The sequence below is a fragment of the Herpailurus yagouaroundi genome, unplaced genomic scaffold (genome assembly GCF_014898765.1).
Source record: "Herpailurus yagouaroundi ecotype Mexico unplaced genomic scaffold, PumYag 100, whole genome shotgun sequence".
In the NCBI taxonomy this organism is placed as follows: Eukaryota; Metazoa; Chordata; class Mammalia; order Carnivora; family Felidae; genus Herpailurus; species Herpailurus yagouaroundi.
The window spans coordinates 80,625,814-80,646,815 of record NW_024412391.1 but is presented as its reverse complement, the minus strand read 5'-3'; the positions used below and the strand labels follow the sequence as shown (position 1 = coordinate 80,646,815).

The window sequence follows — 21,002 nt, the reverse complement described above, 5'->3', positions numbered from 1 at the left end:
TCAGTTTTAAAGTAAGACTAAGCCTAGGCCTGAAGGATGTATTTATCTCTCATTTAACCAGCTACCGCACTCTAAAAAAGGCCCACATCCATATTGTAACTGCTCAATTCTCAAGGCAGTACAGATTTGATATTCTGAGATATTAAGATAGAAACCCCATAAAATTCTGAGAAAGAATGTGCTTTATTAGTATATTTTAAAGGTTAGCAATTGTGTGAGTCATTAATGAAACAAAGCTGTCTGTAATGGAATCCTTAAAGCTTCTTGTTAGTTTAACCAGGACTTTAAGTATATGTACAAATATCTGTATACAAATTCAAAGTTATATTCTTTGCAGAGTTTCTTATGAATTCAGTTATATACCTTTACCACAGGAGCTGTAAAATGTTTTAGAAATGAGGTCATCATGTAATCCCATTAAAACATCTCATAAAAATGTTTTCTTATTTTTAGATTACTTCTCTAGTGACCCTTCAGCTATTAACCCTGGTTGGTCACGACGATCAGCTTGATGGACCAAAATACAAATGCACTGTATCTCTAGATTTCATCAGAGCTATTGCTAGGTAAGCATAGAATCATCATTAATGTAAAATGTCTTGAATTATGTAAATGATACACTAAATATAAAAATTAATGTTCTTCCTAATGTAATGTCATTAGTCATTTAAGCAAGAGAAGATCATTTAAGTGCCAAGAATGAAAAAGTTTCACTGTACGATGAACCCTCTTATCAAATTTACAAATGACACGAAATTGGGAAAATTAGCTAATATATTAGATGGCAAAAAGGAAGATTCTGAGAGACCTTACCAGACTGGAATAATGGTCTCATAGCAGCAGTGTAGGATTTAATGGACAATTGACTCCAAAAAACCCTCAAATGTACTAAACAGGGTGGGAGAGACCTGGCTTAAGTCCTGAGCATTTTAGCTGGTGTCTCATTCAAGGGAGGTAATAGGTCTCCTGTGCATTGCCATAAGCAGAACAAATCTGTTGTGCTGTCCTGTGCTTGGTGTCCTGTGCTTTGACAAGTGGGAGGTGCCGGTGTTTTGGGGAGAGGGCAGGAGGAGAGTGGTGGAGTGAGACACCATGTCTCATCCCTAAGGGATGAGAGAAAAGCCTTAGGAAAGATTTGGTAACCGTCTCAAGTATTTCGCGGCCTTTCATGTACAAATGGATGAAACTAATTATGAGTACTTCTAGAATTTTAGAAGTTCTAGGGAAGAAAGTATGTCTGTCAAAACGAGAGCTTCTCAGTGGCATCTAACGCTGTGGACCACTCTCTTTTTTAAAACTCTGTTTTCTTAGAGCCCATGATTCCAGTCTTTGGTTTTCCTCTTTATTCTTTGGTTGTGTTTTCTAAGGCATTTTTGCCAGTTTTTCCTTTCCACCTGACCTTTAAATCTAGCTGGTCCTTGAGGCTAGGCTCTTTTCTCTTTTCATATTGTACTTCTTCCTTAAGCAATTTTAGCTATACCCATGACTTAACCATCTCTATATTAATAACTCCCCAGTTTTTAAAGGCCAGACCTTTTTTCTGATATTCTTGACCTTTATTGGATGTTTCTCAGCTCTATCAATATATTTCCAAAACTGAACTCAGGAATTCTAACCTCTGTTTCTGCCTGCCAACAAAAAGGAATGTTCCAGCTTTCCTCCAGGATTCCCTATTTCAGTAGTTAGCACTGTAGTCTGCTACATGGTGCTGGCCTGAGACCTGGGAGTCATTCTTGACTTTTCTCTCTCCCACACTCCCAGCATCCAAGCATTAGTCCTATTGATTACCAAGTCCCTCCTATATATCTCAGATTCATTCACATATACTATTTGTTACCTCTCTAGACCAAGCCACCATCATCTTTTCTCTAGTAGCCTCCTAATTGGTCTTCTGTCTACTCTTATCCCCTTAGAATTTGTTGTCCACACTATAGCCAGAATGATCTTATAAAAATATAATGTCATCCTCCTACTTAAAAGTCTTCAACGTATCTTTTTGAATTAGTGTTTTTGTTTTCTTTGGATAAATACTGCATAGTGCAATTAGTGGATCATATAGTATTTCTATTTTTAATTTTTTGAGGAACCCCTGTATTGTTTTCCATAGTGGCCGCACCAATTTACCTTCCTACCAACAATGTTTGAGGATTCCCTTTTCTCCAAATCCTTGTCAACACTTGTTACTTCTTGTATTTTTGATACTAGCCATTCTGACCAGTGTGAGGTGATACCTCATTGTGGTTTTGATTTGTGTTTCTCTGATGATTAGTTGAGCATCTTTTCACGTGTCTGTTGGCCATCTACGTGTCTTCTTTGGAAAAGTGTTCAGATCCTCTGCTCATTTTTAAATCTCTTTTAATCTTTCTAGAAAAATCCATCTTTTAATTCTCTGCCTACTTTTTAATTGGATTGGATATTTTTTTGGTGTTGAATGATGTAAGTTCTTTATATATTTTGGATATTAATTCCTTATGAAAAAATCTAATTAGAAAAGATATATGCACCACTATGCTTATTGCAGCATTATTTTCAATAGCCAGGGTATGGAGGCAGCCCAAGTGTCCATCAATAGATGAATGGATAAAGATGTGGTACATATATGCAATGTGATATTACTCAGTCATAAAAAAAGACGAGTTCTTGCCATTTGCAATAACATGGATGGATCTAGAGAGTATAATGCTAAGTGAAATAAGTTAGGCAGAGAAAGACAAATACCATATAATTTTACTTATGTGTGGAATCTAAAAAAGAAACACTTTAAACAAATTTTTTTAATGTTTATTTTTGAGAGAGAGAGAGAGAGAGACAGATTGCAAATGGGGGAAGGGCAGAGAGAGAGGGAGATACAGAATCCAAAGCAGGCTCCAGGCTCCAAGCTATCAGTACAGAACCCGATGTGGGGCTTGACCTTACAAACTGCGAGATCAAGACCTGAGCCCAAGTCAGATGCTTAACCAACTGAGCCACCCAGGCATCCCTAAAAAAAAAACTCTTAAATACAGACAACAAATAGGTGGTGGCCAGAGGGGAAGTGGGAAGGGGATGAAGAAGTAAAAGCTTCTAGTTACAAAGTAAATAATTCATGGAGATGAAAAATAACAGGAAATATAGTCAATAAGATGGCAGTAATGTTTGGTGACGGATGGTGACCTCACTTGTGTGAGCACTGAGTCACGTATAGAATTGTTGAATCAATATGTCTCGTACTCCTGAAACTAATACAACATTGTACATCAATTATACTTAAAAAAAAAAAAGTCTTCAATAATTTCCTAGGACTCTTAGGATAAAAAAAAAAAAAACAGGAATCTTTAAAGTAGCCTACAAGACCCCAAGTGATCTGGCCCCTGCCACATCACTTTGTTGCCCAGGCCACATCTAGTACAAACACTACTCTTGGTATTTGCACTTTAACCCAGCTGGCTTTTTTTTTTAATTTTTCATATTCACCATTCTGCTTCCCATCTCTGCAAATGCAGCACTTTCCAACTCCTCCACTCCTTTATCTAGCTAACTGCAGCTTAACCTTTAATGTCATTTTAAATGAAAAGTGTTGTTAAACCACCATCATCCCCCCCCCACCCAATCACACTATACAGGTAAACTGGTCTCATTCTTTTCTTCTGTTACTTATCATAGTTTTAATTAAGTAATTAATTCAATAATTAGATTTTATCTTTCTTTCTACCATATAAGTCCACAAAGCTCAAAGCAGAGACTGTATGTCAATCGCTGCCTTACCTCAAACTTAAACACGATGCTTTAAAGTTAGTATGTGTGAAATATATAAATAGTACATATTTTCCTATAATGATTAGCAGTAAAACTTCTGATGAAAAGGAACCATTGTGCGCTTGTGTTTGGGGGAAGCAACAAGAAGGGGGCTAAAGAGACCGTTTCATTCCAAACTGAGGTATGGTGGAGATAAGAGATCGCAAGGATAGTTACCAAAGAAGAGGTAGGTGTGTCTGTTGCTGACACCTGTGGTAGAGAATGAATTATTAGATCAGAGGACACAACCTAAATGTTCAAAACAAGAGAATGGATCGCTAATTTATTGTATGTTCTTATTTTTGAAAAGTACTGTGCAGGTATTAAAAATCATACTTTTGAAGTTTGGTAAAAACATAAAAGTACTCTTGATACAGGCTTAAGTATCCATTATATATGGAGTATATAACTCCATTATGTATGGAGTTATATACACAAGAAAAGTAGGAAAACCTAAAGGAAGAGAGTAATGGTCAAAACTGGCAATTGCTGCCAGGAAATCAAACATCTGTTTTAATGATAAAACAGTCATTTGTAACTTTATTGGGAACACTTACAGGACTACAGTGGGTTAGAAGTCAGAGATTATAGTATTTAGAAGAAAATTGATGCAGCAAATAGAATGCTTTTAATTCATTTGTTCATTTAACATTTATTATGTTGCCCATTATAATCACTGTGCTAGGCTTTGGGGGATATAGCAACAAGTATAACAGATACAACCTATCCTCATTAGCCTGTATTCCAGTTTATTTTTGTTTGTTTTTTGTTTTTTTGTTAGAGAGGATTTTTATCTACTAAAGGGGTTGTGAAGTTGTGAGAGGGGTATTATTATTTAAATATTTGAATATATTTAAATGCTTATGGGAAAGGGGTGATAGAGGAGAATCAATGATACGAGAGACAGAGATTAAAGCCTCAAGTCCTTGAAATGGTTTATCAACATGGCATTTAGAAACGAGTTGAAAGAAATAGCCCTGGATGAGCTGGATGAGGGAACTCTTCTTGCATTATAACATGAAGAAAAAGTGGATTCAGATGGAGCTGAGTTTGGAATTTGGTGGCAAGAAGTTGAGGGTATTCTTGTGTTGTCTTTTTTGCCTGTAAAGAAGGAGGCAAATTTGAGACCAAGGACAAAGTAATAGCAGTCTGAGAGGAACATGGGTATTTGAAATAACTGCTGTGGGGAATGGAAGAAAGTGCTGCCAGGAAAAGCAACTTGCTGGGAGTATTGAGGGCCTATTTAAGGTTCCTGACCTTGAATTTACAGTGGTACCAGTCTGTGAAACTTGTGATCCTCTCCAGTAGTATTCCATATGTCCCTGGTACTGGGACAGCAAAGGGACATTATTGAAATCACAGAGGATTGGGGTTTTGCCAGGTGAATTTGGTGGATGCTAGCAAGTGAGTACTTAAAGTAAAATAACCATGGAGTCTGAGCTAGGAAGGGAAGGAAGGAAGTGAAGCCAGTAGAGGGCCAGTAGTTCAGTGCCTAGAATGTAAGACTCATGAAGTATTTGTAGATCAGGAGAAAGTGAAGGGGCTTGTGACCTTTTCAAGGTGTTCCAGATAGCTTAAAGAAAGAGCTTGGGGATCAGAGGATAGAATGCCTGAATTTATGTTTTTAGAGGTGGAATATTTCTGAGTGTGATCATAAGAGTAGAAAAGAATGTCATTGGGGTGCCTGGGTGGCTCAGTCGGTTCAGTGTCCAACTTCGGCTCAGGTCATGATCTCACAGTTCCTGAGTTCGAACCCTGCATTGGACTCTGTGCTGACCACTCAGAGCCTGGACCTTGCTTTGGATTCTGTGTCTCCCTCTCTCTCTGCCCCTCCCCAGATCGCGTTCTGTCTCTCTCAAAAATAAACAGGTATTAAAAAATGTTTTGTTTTTTTTTTTAAAAGAAAATGCCATTGAAGGTAAGTAAGACAGGTGTGCAGTGAAGTCACTAAGGCTGATACAGATCTTGGGATGGAGAGGAGGACTGAACTGGGTGCTATAGTTTTCAGTGACTAAGATAGTGGCAGGGCGATACAAGGTGGTGAGTGGAATGATCTGAGTCTCAGAGGAGCAGAGCTTTTGGTACCAGGACACCAACCCTACCGAACAGGACATTGGAAAGAACTGAAGAAGAGGCAAGGTCCTTCAGGGGGAGCCAGATTTAAACCCAGAAGAGAAAAAACATACATGGGAGAGACAGAAGACATAGAGAACTTTATTGACCAAGGAACAGTGAGAAAGTTTGGACAGAGAAGCAGTTGGAGGCTTTAAAGAAGTACAAAATATGGAGGTAGTATATGGGCAAAGACAGCTGATGAGAAGCTTATTAATTATTGTCCTTAGGATGTTCTTAATGTGAATGGTAGTTTTAAGTTTCTTTCTTACATAGTCCTTGGGAAGACAATACAAGATAACAAGATTGAAACTTAAAGTTGTCTGGTTGCAAGTTATCAGAAGAACCAAACTAAAAAATCAAACTGCCCACAAAAGTAAAAGGAAATAAAATAGCATCCCATGAGAAAAAAACATATTTCAGGGTAGTAAAAGAATCAACAAAGTGAAATAAAAAGATAAAGGGAAAATTAAATCTTTAGACATATGCCATGTAACTAACGTGTATTAGAATATTCTGAATTCTGATTTAAGAATTAATACTCCTAGAAAAAAAAGAGGACAACTAAGAAACAGGCTCTTAACCATAGAAAACAAACTGATGGGTACCAAAGGGGAGAAGGCGGAAGAGATGGGAGAAATAGCGATGGGGATTAAGGAGGGCACTTGTGTTGAGAACTGAGTGTTGTGTGTAAGTGTTGAATCACCGAAAACTAATATTATACTCTATGTTAACTAACTGGAATTTAAATAAAAACTTGGAAAAAAAGGAATTGATTACCCCTAGGCAAATTGTCACTAACATATTGTCATAAACATATTATTTATGTTTATCCTGTTTTTTTCTGTATGCTTACTTTAGAAAATAATTCATTTCTGGGGTGCCTGGGTGGCTCAGTTGGTTGAGTGTCTGACTTCAGTTCAGGTCATGATCTCACAGTTGGTGAGTTTGAGCCCCGCGTCGGGCTCACTACTGTCAGCCTGTCATCCTCTCTTTGCACCTCCCCTGTTTACTCTCTCTCTCTCTCTCTCTCTCTCTTTCTCTCTCAAAAAATAAATAAAAAACACTTAAAAAATAAAAAAGAGCAAGTATCTCTTGTACCTGTACAAAAACTATCCAAAATCTTAAAATCATATTTATATGAATTTGAATTATATAAATTTCATGGCATCTGAAGCCATGAAAAGCCAGAGAAAGTATGTATAAAGTACATAACACCCTTTGTAAGTTAAAGCATTCTTTACAGCAAATTGTGTCTCCAAGTCCTGTAATCTTTGGAATGTGTGACCTAAGTTTTGATGTCCTTGTAGTTATTCTTTCAAATTCTGCCACTAGAATAAGGTATGTGGGGTCAGTAACCAAGTCACCTGTTTACATTGGAGGATGGAGAGATGATGGAGAAAGACATTTATACATCTTGGGCGTTAAGTGTTTCTTTTTCCTTCTAAGACTAAACATTTTTTTAAATGTTTATTTTGAGAGAGCGTGAGCAAGGGAGGGGCAGGGAGAGAGGAGACAGAGAATCCCAAGCAGGCTCGCACTGTCAGTGCAGAGCCCGATGTGGGACACAATCTCATCAACTGTGAGATCATGACCTGAGTCGAAATCAAGAGTCAAATCGAAATCAAGTGAATTAACTGACTGAGCCACCAGGCTCAGTAAATGTGTCTTAAAGGAATGATCTTATATATTCAATTCCTGAGTAATTTACTGCCTTGAAAAAGTCCAAAAATCTTAAGGGTGTCATTCAGTTTGCTTGAGTACTTCCCAGTGACAAAGCAAAGAAATGGGCTATAGTGAAGCTTTTATAAATGGATACAGTCAGGTAGTGTAGTGTTTTTGAGTCAGTCCATTCGTTCTAGCAAAGAAAACTTTTCCACAAATGATGCTAAAGTTATACAACTAGATTGAGTAAAATAAAGGAGTCCTGCCACTAACGAATCACTGTATTTCATTTGTTTGCGTTTTCTTCTGGTCCTAGTCCATTATGCAGATGCTTGTCCTAAGCGGTCAGTGCTGAGTTGCAATTCTGTCCTCCTTTTCCTTCTTAGTGTTTGTAGGTATGTCTTCATATTGGTTGTTTTGTATGACAGTCCCACATTTTATCACATAATACCCTCTAATCCTGTAGTTTTAAATTTTAAATGTTTTAATCTTGGCTTCTTCTAAATTTCGTTTCCCACTCAATGTCAAAAAACCCAAAAGCCCAAAACAATAAAACTTAACATTAAATCCACTTTACCTTGTCACTTTAGGTTTGTAACATTAAGACTCAAAGTTACTGTGGGGATAGATGCCTGGAGAAATGAACAATTCCCCTTCCCTTTTTGCCTATGGTTTGAAATAGCCTTTTATATCTGTTTCCTTCTAAGATCCTCTAAAAAGGATCTGATTTTTGACCAGCATGATTTATATATATTTTTTGACAGTTTTGTCCAACTGGAAGTTTGTACTTTTTGTCATTTGGGGGGGAAAAAAGGTTAGCATTACGCTGTTGCCAGTAAATTTGGGAAGTCCTGGAATTGAGCAGAAGAAAAACATAAAAATAATATAGAGTATGATACAATATCCATACAATTTGTGTCTTTATGCCTGAGATTTTTTTTTAAATTTTAGTAACTACTTTTAGTTGTTTAATTACTGCTAATGATAACAGGATTGTCCTGGCATTGTTTTTATACCATTTGGAAAGGTTTAGTATTCTTCAGAGGAACTATTGTCATGAAACAATTAAGGTATTCTTTGGTCCTACATTAGGTGCCACAATAGCCATAGCGTCTCATTTGAGCTATTTTTAAATGTGTTTTCATAAGCAGCATTCACAGTTCCCCATTCCAAATTTCCAACAACATTTGATATGTCAGTCATTTGCTTAGAAACTTTTTTAGAAAGTGTATTACAAAATGATAGACAAAAACATTAATTGATGATGGTTTAATAAATAAGAGCATGTAATTACTGAATCTTTAAAAGGCTGTTCTCACATGGATGATTATTTTTGCAGAATTGAATACTTTAAAGCTTTAATTTTATACTTATTGCTAGATCATTATATCTAATTATTTTGACCATTTATTCAAATAATAAACCTCCAAGTCTGAATATTTATGGTGAAGAATGAGTTTGGAGAAAGGAAAATAATTATATGTCTCTGTCCCTCTGCTATTTTATTCTGCCTGCCATCAGAGTACAAAAATATACATTCACATCGTCTGTTTGTTGTACCATATTCTTGGATCATACAGATTTAGTTACAATACGCACGCAGGTCACCCAGTGTTGAAAGAATGAAAAGAATGAAAACTACAAATGAGGACAGATCAGCTATGCATTATGTAATGATAAAACAGGTGTTTTGGAAGATAAACAGTGTTCAGAAGCAGAGAAGATTTAAATACTTTTGCATCTCTAATTACTTTATTCCGGTTTTTAGACAAAAAGAAGATAGCTTTCAAATGAAATCTAAACTTTCTGTAGGATAATTGAAATAAAGAATGTTGGATAGTTCTAACTTTGTTCCTTTTTTTTTTTCCCCCCAGAAAAGCAAACTTTATGCATGGGTCGGGGTGGTGGGGGGGAGGGTTGTTGGGGTGCAGAAAGGACAGTTTTTAAAGAAACCTCGTTCCTAGTGACGTTTTATAAAATGAATACCATTCCTATCGTGGTGCTTTTCATAGCACTATAGGATTGGTTAGCGTTAGTTGTGAATAATTTTGCATGTGCTTCCCAGAATCGTACATAACAAAGTTGAGCAGTCTAGGGGGTGAGGATACTAACATATATTATCTATTTTTGTTTATAGGACGGTGAACTTTGACATAATAAAATACTTGTATGATTTCTTGTGAAAACAAGCTTCAAAGCCATATGGACACTGTGACAATGACTAAGCCAAGCTGTGTTCATCCAACTACTTAGCTGGCCAGGGAGAGGAGTTCTTTGGCTCTATTGGATTTGTCCAGACAGGTGCTGGCCCAGCATGGAATCTGATGAAAATACTCTGATTGGTCTGGGTGGATGTGAGCAGAAGACTATTTACCAGGGACCCTGGAGTATTTGGAAGCAACGTGTTAATTATAAACAGCAGGGTTTGAGCACAATCTGTTCTACTCTTAATGATGTTATCTTAACACTGAAATTGCCTGAAACCCATTTACTTAGGACTACATTTTGCTCTGTGAACTATCCCCTGCGCTTTGAACGTGCCAGCAGCCCTTGTATATAAGCCCAGTCTTTTCACTTCCTCTCCACAGGAGCCTCTGCAGTTGCTTGCCAAAGCAGATTTTCCTAAGGCCACCGTTTTAAAAGATCATAGTTGCAAAATATAATAAATAGAAGGTTTTTTTTTTTTTTTAATCCAAGCTTGTATATGCTTAGCCGTCACCCTGATTTTCTTAAAAGGCCCAAGGTAGTTTGATCAGATATAGGCCAACTTTCCATCCCCAAGCCTGCTTGATAACTGCAGTCTGCTTGTGTGGGGTTTTTCTGGTCACTCTTGCAATTAACCACCCAACCTAGCTTTTTAATCCGTGTTTTCTTTCTTAAATCACTGGACTTTAAGAGTTCCACAATAAAAGTTTTTCCTGTTATATCAGTTATGAACCTTGGGTCTGATTTTTTTTGTCGGTTCATATTTTGAAGAAGCTTTCTGTTAGCAGTTGAATACTTGAAAATTGTTCTGAGCAGATATAAAGTGCTTGATTACAGAGCCCAGTGTACATTTCAAGGGCATTTTATTCTTTCCTTCCTTTTTTGAAGAAAAATTCTCAAAATAGTCACTGCCAGATAGGAAACCTCTTCATGTGGTTACTGCCTGCCACTTTCTGGATCAAAGAAAGCAAGCAGTTCTGTTCTTGCATTTGTTTGGAGGTAATAAGAGGGAGAGAAGGAATGGACTTCCTGTTTGCCTCCCAAAGGATAACATCCACCTTACCTGAGATTTCCCACAGAAGGTGGTGAAATTTTGTGTTGCGGAAGATGTTTGGAGAAACCAGGACCAGGGGAGAGCCATGTGCATTGCAACTTCAGGCTTAGGTTTCCTGCACAAAGAAATCCATGTATCATTGAAGTAGAAATCAGCTTGGGTAGCTGATTCAAGGAGGAGCAGTGGTGGAAGTTTTCAGCCCCTCATAGTTTACTGTAAAGTGGCAGGCCTGCAATACAGTCTTCTTGGATAGGCTGGGCCCAATCTGCATTTCGAGGGAAGAATTCTGGAATGTCAGAGGGAGAAGAAATTACCAAATAGGGAACTGCCATGAAGGACGGAAAGGAGGCAGAATACACTTAGAGGAATGTAAGTGACTCTGCCTCCTCCTCACTGCTGGCCACCTGTCCCGCAGCACTTTGCCTCTCCTGTACCTGCCCCACACAGTGCTACCAGCCCCACAGGAGGCTTAGCTGAAGAAGACCTTGTAACCAGAGTTTCCCTGCTCCTGACTGGACCATAAGACCTTCTCTGTTTATAATTCAGTTTCTAATGGCTTGCTAAATGACTCACTAACTAATTTGATTAATTTATTTAAATGAAGGCTAACAGAGCTTAATATGGATATTAGCATTTTAACAAGGGTCATCCGCAAATGAATTGTGTAATTGGTTGATAGGAATCTCCAATTACAGGAAGGAGTCTAATGATGAGAATTAGGCTGGCTGGTGGGCCAGATATTTCCATGAAGAAAGGAGGTGCTCTGAGTATGGGAATCGGTGCAGCCACTGTGGAAAACAATGTGGAGTTTCCTCAACAAATTAAAAATAGAACCAGCATATGATCCAGCAATTCTACTTCTGAGTATTAATCTGAAGAAAATGAAAAATAATTTGAAAAGATCTATGCACCCCAATGTTCACTGCAGCGTTGTTTAAAATAGCCAGGATATGGAACAACCTAAGTGTCTATCGATGGATGAATGGATAAAGAAGATGTGGTACATACATGTGATGGAGTACTACTTTGTCATAAAAAGGATGAAATCTTGTTATTGCAGCTATGCAGATGGACCTTGAGGGTGTTATGCTAAGTGAAAAAAGTTACAGCAAGACAAATACTCTATGATTTTTTTATATGTGAAATGAAAACACTAAAATGAAACCGAACTCCTAGATACAGAGAGCAGACTGGCGGCCAGATGGGAAGGGCATTGGTGGGGGCGGGGGGTTGTGAAATGGGTGAAGGGAGTCAAGAAGTACAAACTTCCAGTTGTTAAATAAATAAGTCATGGAGATAAAATGTACAGTATGGCAACTGCAGTCAATAACCTTGTGTTGCATATTTGAAACTTGCTAAGAGAGTAAATCGTAAAAGTTCTCATCACAAAAAATACAACTTTTTTCAACCCTAATTTTAATATACACTATAAACATCTTAATTTCTAACGCCAAATATAAAACATACAAAATATACTGTTGAAATTTATCAGGAAATCACTTTGTTATGTAACTAAAATAATGTTCTCTTGCATTATTTGTAGAAAGAGGAGGTATTTAAATTATGCTCAGCATTTATTCTGCCTAGATCTAAAAATGATTAGGTGGTAGAAGGAGAAAGTTACCACGCTGTAGGTTTTTAGAGTTTTAATACATGGATGACCATACATTTGAAAAGTGTTTTCTTTGAATGGCTGTGACCCAGGTATAACCTTGTTAGGTGGAGATCTTAGGCCCTCTTCCCTCTTGCTTTCAAGTTAGTTTTCAGTCCATGAACCAGTCTTCATTGCAGAAGCAAATTGCTTTTCAGTAGCTCTGGAAGGGATTCTGATCCAACAAGCTTATTCTCATTAAGCCCTAAGGTTAGAAGGGGGTTGGCTCTAGGATAGCAGTTAAGAGTTGGGGCTCTGGAGTCTGACCACTTTGGATCAAATACCAGCTGTGTTTCTACAAGCTGTGTGACCTTAGGCAAGTTGTTGAATTTGCCTGTGCCTCTGTTTTCTTACGTGTACAGTGGAGGGCAGAATTTACCTCCTGGGAGAGTTTGGAGGATTAAATAAGTTGATACAGCTGAGCCAGTAATTCTCAACTGAGAACAGTTTTTCCCCACCATGGAATATTTAGTAATTTCTGGAAATATTTTTAGTTGTTATACTCTGGAATGCATGGAGGGAAGAGGGATGGAGTGCTGCTAAACATCTTACATGCATGTCCCGCACAGAATTACCTGGCTCATGATGTCAGTAGTGCTGAGGTTGGGAAACTCTGATCTAAGTAAGGTACCTGGCATAGTAAGTGCTCAGTAAATGTTGGCTATTGCTATCATAAAATATTTGTGGCCTAGAAAAGAAGTAAATGAAGGAATATAGAAACAGTCCAACTAAAAAGGAAAGAGGTACTCTTCCCTAACCATACCTAAGGAAAATAACTCTTGTTGGAAATTTTGAATTATTCAAATGGACACAATATCTTGGATTTTTATTTTTTTAATTGGAGGATTTATAAGCTGGGCTCTAGTTCACACACAGATTTCATTACTTATTTTTCAGGATTTTATTGAATGGTGGAAAGCATGAGCTCAGTGGTCGAATCAGAGAGCAAGTGACATACACTTTTCCTTCAAGGTGTGATGGTTGAGCAATTAGTGGTGTACCTCCAATGGATTTAGTTAACTGACAACCGTTTAGTGTAATTAAGGTCTGGAGCTTGGAAAGCTCCAGTGTAAGAAGCAACCTCTTTAGTCTCTCCAAGGCGTGCACTCCTGTGTATACTGTGCAAAGAAAAGTAATGCATCAAGTCCAGGACTAGTGCATGCCTTATCTCATCAAGTACTAAGTCTCTAAAATAGTTGAAATGCAGCAGCTGCCCCCAGGTGTGCAGTTAGGGCTGTCATGGTGTCCTCTAGTGTTAGCTGAACACTCACACTGTTGTGTATCATAATTGGTTGCATTTTATGCCTTCAGCCATGAACAGAGACTTGGAAGTAATTAGCCCAGAGGTTGATGTTATTCGGCTTCCTCCCCTACATTTTGAAAGCTTCATCTGCTACAAAGTGGGACTGTCTATCATATGTAAATTGTTTTGATAATTTTGTATGTAATTTCAGTCTGCTGACACATTTTGCTTTCAAAAATGCTTAGTAGAGCTCAAAGAAATCTTTCCTATCAAGATACCAACATTTCACTCAAATTTGCTATTAAATGGCCTGAATACACAGTTAGTGTTCATTTTCCAGCAGTGACACATTCATGAAGCACAGTATGAGAAGTAGAAATTTGGTAGAGCAGAGAAAATTATAATCAATTCATTCATTTAACTGCATGTTGATGCACAATAATGATGGGAATTTTAGAAGGCATTCAACTGTTTGAGTAAATAGTGGTAGCTTTGGCATGAGCAGAGTCTGGATTTTAGAGATAGTGAAGGTTTGCCTGGGTTTTGGATGAACCACAAACTATTTCACTGGTCTTTGAAGAGGCTGAGAGTCTAATGACATTTCCCATACGAATATTCAATATTCATCCAAAAAATACCAAGTACCGGCTGTGTGCCAGGCACTGTGTTGGGTGTACAAGGTACCAAAGTGGTCGAAGGAGTCAGATGTCTGGCCTGGACAACAAATGCTCTCAGCATCGGTAGGGCCATTCCATGAGAGAGGAAATCTTGGGAGAAGGACTAGATCTGTGGGATGAGGAAGATCATGAGTTCAATTTTGAACATGTTGCCACTGGAGTGCTTAGGTGGAAGTGTGACGTAGGTGGTTGTATCAAAGTTAGGGATCTGAGTACAGCCAAGTATAAATGTAGACTTTGTCAGAATAGGGCTATACAGTGAGTTAGAGGTCTTAGTTCTTAAAGTCGTGTCCCTGACATGGCGAGGAAGAAACCATCTGGAAATGAGTTAAAAGAAAATATGTAGAAGGTGGCCATAACTATTGCTCTTCAATTTGCCACAGAGCTGCAGTTAATTTTATTTTATTTTTCAAATGAGAATTCTTCACTGTTAATATACACCACATTCCTTCCAGTATATGAAGCAGCAGCGAGAGAAATGGGCTAAGTTCCATTTAGTATCTGGTCCCAAAAGGAAAAATCAGACACCCTTAGAGTCTTATTTCTGTGGAGAACGTTAGTTCAAAACACATGATTTCATCACTTTTGGCCGACTTTCATAGTAATAGGGGCACTGCTGTGGCTCAGGTGTGCCCTGGAATTTCAGAGCCCTTTTAGGTTCACTTCCTCTGGGTTGGAGCGTTCAGCCATCCTAGCTCCTGGGACTCATCCAGCTGGAAATGAAGAGTGCCTCGGAGGAACTGAGATGTACCAACCCCATAGACGTCTAGGAGGAAGGAAGCTGAAAGAGAAACCCCTGCTACTTTCTACCTCAGTCTTTTGTTAGTTGAACAACATTGACTAACTGAAGCCTGTCATTGAGTGGATGAAAAGACATGAGAAAGAGCCACGTGTCTCAAGAGATAAAACAGGCAGCTGCTACAAATACCTCTGAATGTAAAAACAATAAGCCGAAGTGACCTACAGAGAAAGGAATAAGTAGATATGAGTAATTGCGTTGGTTTTTATTGTGATATTTTAACGGAAAGTTATATGGGAGAAGTGAAACGTATCAATAAAAAAGAAATTGTATGATACCACTAGAATAGGAGGGACATGAAAGGAGCCCCCAGCTTAGTTACAAATAAAACTTTGGAACCGTTGAATGGAAGTCAGTACTGTCCACAGCTCCATGCAGCATGGGCTGGTTGCCATAATTCCTTTCATTATCAAAGGTATGGGTTAAACAAGAAAGAAATTAAGAAGGAGAGGATGTGAAAAGACCTCCACCCCAAAGAGAAAATGCTCTAGAACATGTTTTTCATAATGCTACTTTATATTATTAAAGAACCAGTCTTTATTATAAAAGTAACACAAGTTTACTGCACAAATTGGAGACAGTCATGAAGAAGTAAAAATTGCCAGTTAGCAACGTTCAGAGATGGTCTCTGTAAGTAAATGTGTGGCATTTTTACTTCTGGTTGCTATATTCTTATAATTTATTTATTTTTTCAAAATTTTTTTTTCAATGTTTATTTATTTTTGGGACAGAGAGAGACAGAGCATGAACGGGGGAGGGGCAGAGAGAGAGGGAGACACAGAACCGGAAACAGGCTCCAGGCTCCGAGCCATCAGCCCAGAGCCTGACGTGGGGCTCGAACTCATGGACCGCGAGATCGTGACCTGGCTGAAGTCGGACGCTTAACCGACTGCGCCACCCAGGCGCCCCGCTATATTCTTATAATTTAAAGAAAACCCCTCAATGTGTCTTTTATCCTAGGAAAGAAAGGACAGGTCAGGTGGAGACCAGTGGTGCATACAACAGCCTGTGAAATATGGTTGGTAGGAGTTAAGATTGGAGCTTCTCCAAAAATGTTTAGAATGACAACATTATATATATTTAATACACACAGAGTAGTTGAAATTGAAACCGCATCAACATCATGAAAAGTGGTTGCATCAAAAACCAGTTCTTAAATGTGTGTGGCCAGTATGTCTCTTTTGATAGACCTCCTTATTTAAAAATGCTTATCATGATAATAAAATGGGAGAAAGAACAAAAGAAACTCAGAAGGAAGACAAAAGGAATTGAAGGATGGGAGGAGGAGGGCAGCGAAATAGATACGAACTTGTAGAAATATGAACCATAAATGGCACAGAAATGGGATGTTCCAGTTAACCTACGGCTGGATAACAAACCACCCCAGACTTCATGGCCTAAAAACATCAGTCATTTGTTTTGCTCATGGATCTGCGGTTTGGGCAGGGCTCGGCTCCACACTGTGTCTCCTGGGGCAACTTGAGCAGAGTCGCAATCACCTGAAGGCTGGCTCACTGATGTCTGGAGATGATGCTGGCTGGTGGCTTTCACCTGGAACATCCACACGTGGTCCCTCTGTGCATTCTCTCCACTTCCTGACGGCATTGCTTTTGCAGCATTGTGATTAAGGCCTGCTTATATTTATTTATTATTTTTTTTCAATATATGAAATTTATTGTCAAAATGGTTTCCATACAACACCCAGTGCTCATCCCAAAAGGTGCCCTCCTCAATACCCATCACCCACCCTCCCCTCCCTCCCACTCCCCATCAACCCTCAGTTTGTTCTCAGTTTTTAAGAGTCTCTTATGCTTTAGCTCTCTCCCACTCTAACCTCTTTTTTGTTTTCCTTCCCCTCCCCCATGGGTTTCTGTTAAGTTTCTCAGGATCCACATAAGAGTGAAAACATATGGTATCAGTCTTTCTCTGTATGGCTTATTTCACTTAGCATCACACTCTCCAGTTCCATCCACGTTGCTACAAAGGGCCATATTTCGTTCTTTCTCATTGCCCTGTAGTACTCCATTGTGTATATAAACCACAATTTCTTTATCCATTCATCAGTTGATGGACATTTAGGCTCTTTTCATAATTTGGCTATTGTTGAGAGTGCTGCTATAAACATTGGGGTACAAGTGCCCCTATGCATCAGTACTCCTGTATCCCTTGGGTAAATTCCTAGCAGTGCTATTGCTGGGTCATAGGGTAGGTCTATTTTTAATTTTTTGAGGAACCTCCACACTGTTTTCCAGAGTGGCTGCACCAATTTAGGCCTGCTTATATTTTTTTTTTTAATTTTTTTTTAATTTTTTTTTAAATTTTTTCTTTCAACGTTTATTTATTTTCTTTGGGACAGAGAGAGACAGAGCATGAACGGGGGAGGGGCAGAGAGAGAGGGAGACACAGAATCAGAAACAGGCTCCAGGCTCTGAGCCATCAGCCAGAGCCTGACGCGGGGCTCGAACTCACGGACCGCGAGATCGTGACCTGGCTGAAGTCGGACGCTTAACCGACTGCGCCACCCAGGCGCCCCTAGGCCTGCTTATATTTAAAGGGAAGGGAACTAAAAATAGAACTACCCTATGGCCCAGCAATTGCACTACTAGGCATTTATCCACGGGATACAGATGTGCTGTTTCGAAGGGACACATGCACCCCCATGTTTATAGCAGCACTATCAACAATAGCCAAAGTATGGAAAGAGCCCAAATGTCCCTCGATGGATGAATGGATAAAGAAGATGTGGTATATATATACAGCGGAGTATTACTCAGCAATCAAAAAGAATGAAATCTTGCCATTTGCAACTACGTGGATGGAAGTGGAGGGTATTATGCTAAGTGAAATGAGTCAGAGAAAGACAAATATCCTATGACTTCACTCATGTGAAGACTTTAAGAGACAAAACAGATGAACATGAAGGAAGGGAAACAAAAATAATATAAAAACAGGGAGGGGGACAAAACAGAAGAGACTCATAAATATGGAGAACAAACTTAGGGTTACTGGAGGGGTTGTGGCGGGGGGGGATGGGCCAAATGGGTAATGGGCACTAAGGAATCTACTCCTGAAATCATTGTTGCACTATATGCTAACTAATTTGGATGTAAATTTAAAAAAAGAAATAAAAATAAAAAAATAAAATGGAAAAAAATTTTTAAAAATAAGGGGAAGGGAATTAGGCCCACCTCTCTTGATAGAAAGGGTAGCAAAGAATATGCAAACATGCTTTAAATTCCTACACAGAACATAATAGGCCGAAAGTAATAATATTATGGAGTGCAGCTGGAATATATCTTATGTCATCTCAAAATCTGAATTGGTGTAGCAGACTGTTGGTGTTCTCTTGCTCCTACTAAGTATCTCCTCCGCCCCCCCCCCCACCCCACCTTCTTCCAAAGCACAGGAGCCTCGGCTGCAAAGGAGGCCAAAGTCCTTAGAGCACAGGGAGCAAAGGTAACTGTGGTGGGAGGTAGGATCACAGAGGAGATGGCACATCATGTGTGGCCTTGCAGGGCACTGAAGGACCTGGTTCTTACTCTGTGTGAGGTGGAAGAGTTTTGAGCAGGGAGTCCCATGATCTGGCTTAGATTTTGAAAAGGATCACTGGATAATACATTGTTAATAGACCATAGAGGAGAGGAGGATGGAAGCAGAAAGAACAGTTAGAAGGCTGTCAAATGATCCAAGTGAGAGATAATGGTGGCTCACATAAGAATATTAATAGTGGAGGTGGTGAGAAGTTGTCAGATTCAGGATATATACAGGACTTGCTAATTAATTAGGTATCGATTATAAAAGAGTCAAAGATAACTCCAAGGTTTTTGACATGAACGTCTGGAAGAGTGGAAGGGAGAAAAGATCAAGGGTTCAGGTGTGGTAAATTGGAAATTTCTTTTAGGTATCTTAAGAGGAGAGGTCATAGAGGCAGTTAGGTAGACAAGTGTGGAGTTCAGGCCAGAGACAGAAACCATAGGGGTTGTCAGTATCCAAATGAAAGCATATAAGGGAAATGTGCATATAAAAGAAGTATTGTTGCCTCTTCTGGGTTAGAAAACTTCCTATTCACTCACCTGAGCTCCTGTGCAGGAGCATTCAGACCCCTCAAGAAAGTAACTCCACTCCTTGGGGAGTTGCTAGTAAACTGTAAGGAAATTTTGGTCAATCTTTTCTATGGGAAGATAGGATTCATGATTCAATTACAATTTATTTTATGTAAATACTGAAATTTTGTAAAATTTCAAATAGTCATTGCAAAATTAAAAAGAAAACTGACTGGCAAGGCATGAGTGGGTCATAGATTTAATTATAACAATGTATGCCATGCCAGCCTGGGCAAAATGGCCTCTAAAATACTGAGTTCACAGATTAAATATGCTAATTAAATTCCAAAAGCCCACTGTTGTAAAGCTGTTCCTATTACGACACATTTGCTTTCTCTCCATTATAGAAATAAGATTGTATGCAGAATTTCTCCATTATATATAAAGTTCCTTTTAAATGGATCTAAGTGTGGAATACTTGGTTATTAGTACCTATTTTTTTTTCTGGAAATATCCATCCATCTTTTGTTATATACTTTTTTATTGTAATCTTGATAAATCTATCACTGAATCCCACTCAGAAGAGGACATGCTTGGTGGTGTGGCTCAGGCTGTTGGATTGGTTTGCCTTGGCTTCCTCTTACTTGCAATTATGACCAATGGCGCTCATTAGCAAGACAGTCATAAGTCTATAAATATGGTTCCATCATCATCACACAATAACTAAGAGCTACCTGAATAAAGAAGATGAAGACAAAAGTTACAGGGATTACTAGACACATAGTGCCCTTTGAGATAGAAATTGATTTTTCTTTTCCTCTTTTACTTTTCACTGTTAAAACTTTGTAGTAATAACTACCAACTGAACATTTATGTGCCTGACACTGTAATAGATAATTCACATACACCATCTCTAATGCTTATGTACTTGGGTGAAAAAAATATGTATTCACTGAAAAGCTGGCACTGGAATGCCCCTTAGGGAAGAAAATATGTTGGTGAGCAACTCGGAGCAGAAGATGGGAAAGAAGAAGCAGAAAGGGTAGAGGATGAGACCCTGATAGTTCCTTGGAGGAAGTAAGGCAGCAGGAACATGACTCAACTCTTCTGCATAAAAAAATAATTTATTTTTGCTCTTGAGGATCAGGGCAAGAACATACACAAGAAGAATTTTTTTTTTTTTGAGAGAGAGAAAGTATGCGTGCATGCATGCATGTGAGCAGGGGGGTGGGGCAGAAGTGGGGAGAGAGAGACAAAATCTTAAGCTGGTGCTATGCTCACATGGAGCCCATGCAGGGCTCAATCCCATGACCCTGGGATCATGACCTGAGTTGAAATCAAGAATCGGATGCTCAACCAACTGAGCCACCCAGGCGCCCCACAAAAGGAGTCTTTAAGCTGGGCCACTGTGCGAGTGATATAGCCAAAGAGAAATTTTAAGTTATTGCTTTACAATTCAAGATGTGACCATTTTTTGGAACTCATAAATTTCCTGTAATACTCTGCTACATGCAGCAGCCATTTTTTGGAGAAGATCATCAAAAAGAGGCAGTTTCCTACTAATGGATTGACATTAGAGTAAATTTCTTTTAAAGGATACCAAGTGGAAACTACAAAGTTAGCTGAAGTTAGAAGTTGTTTAGAAGTGAAGATTCAAACCCTTCCCTCCAGACAAGGAATTCACACGCATCTTGGGTGTGACAATCCCAAGCAAAGAGCATCAGACGCTTGCCCTTCCTTCCTTCCTTCCTTCCTTCCTTCCTTCCTTCCTTCCTTCCT

General features: G+C 38.7%; 1 protein-coding gene across 3 annotated transcripts in view; it reads left to right on the top strand.

The window, feature by feature from the left end:
• Window positions 1-21,002, top strand: part of ORC5 (origin recognition complex subunit 5) — a 147,705-nt gene that overhangs the window by 70,586 nt on the left and 56,117 nt on the right. The window contains exons 13-14 of one of the 3 annotated variants that reach the window (XM_040472870.1): window positions 454-566; window positions 9,689-10,484. In XM_040472870.1, the coding sequence (XP_040328804.1) occupies window positions 454-566; window positions 9,689-9,734 (159 nt within the window). In that variant the 3' untranslated portion in view covers window positions 9,735-10,484. Of the gene's footprint in view, window positions 1-453; window positions 567-9,688; window positions 10,485-21,002 lie in introns of those variants that run through there. The other 2 variants (XM_040472871.1, XM_040472872.1) reach the window with 2 other exon arrangements.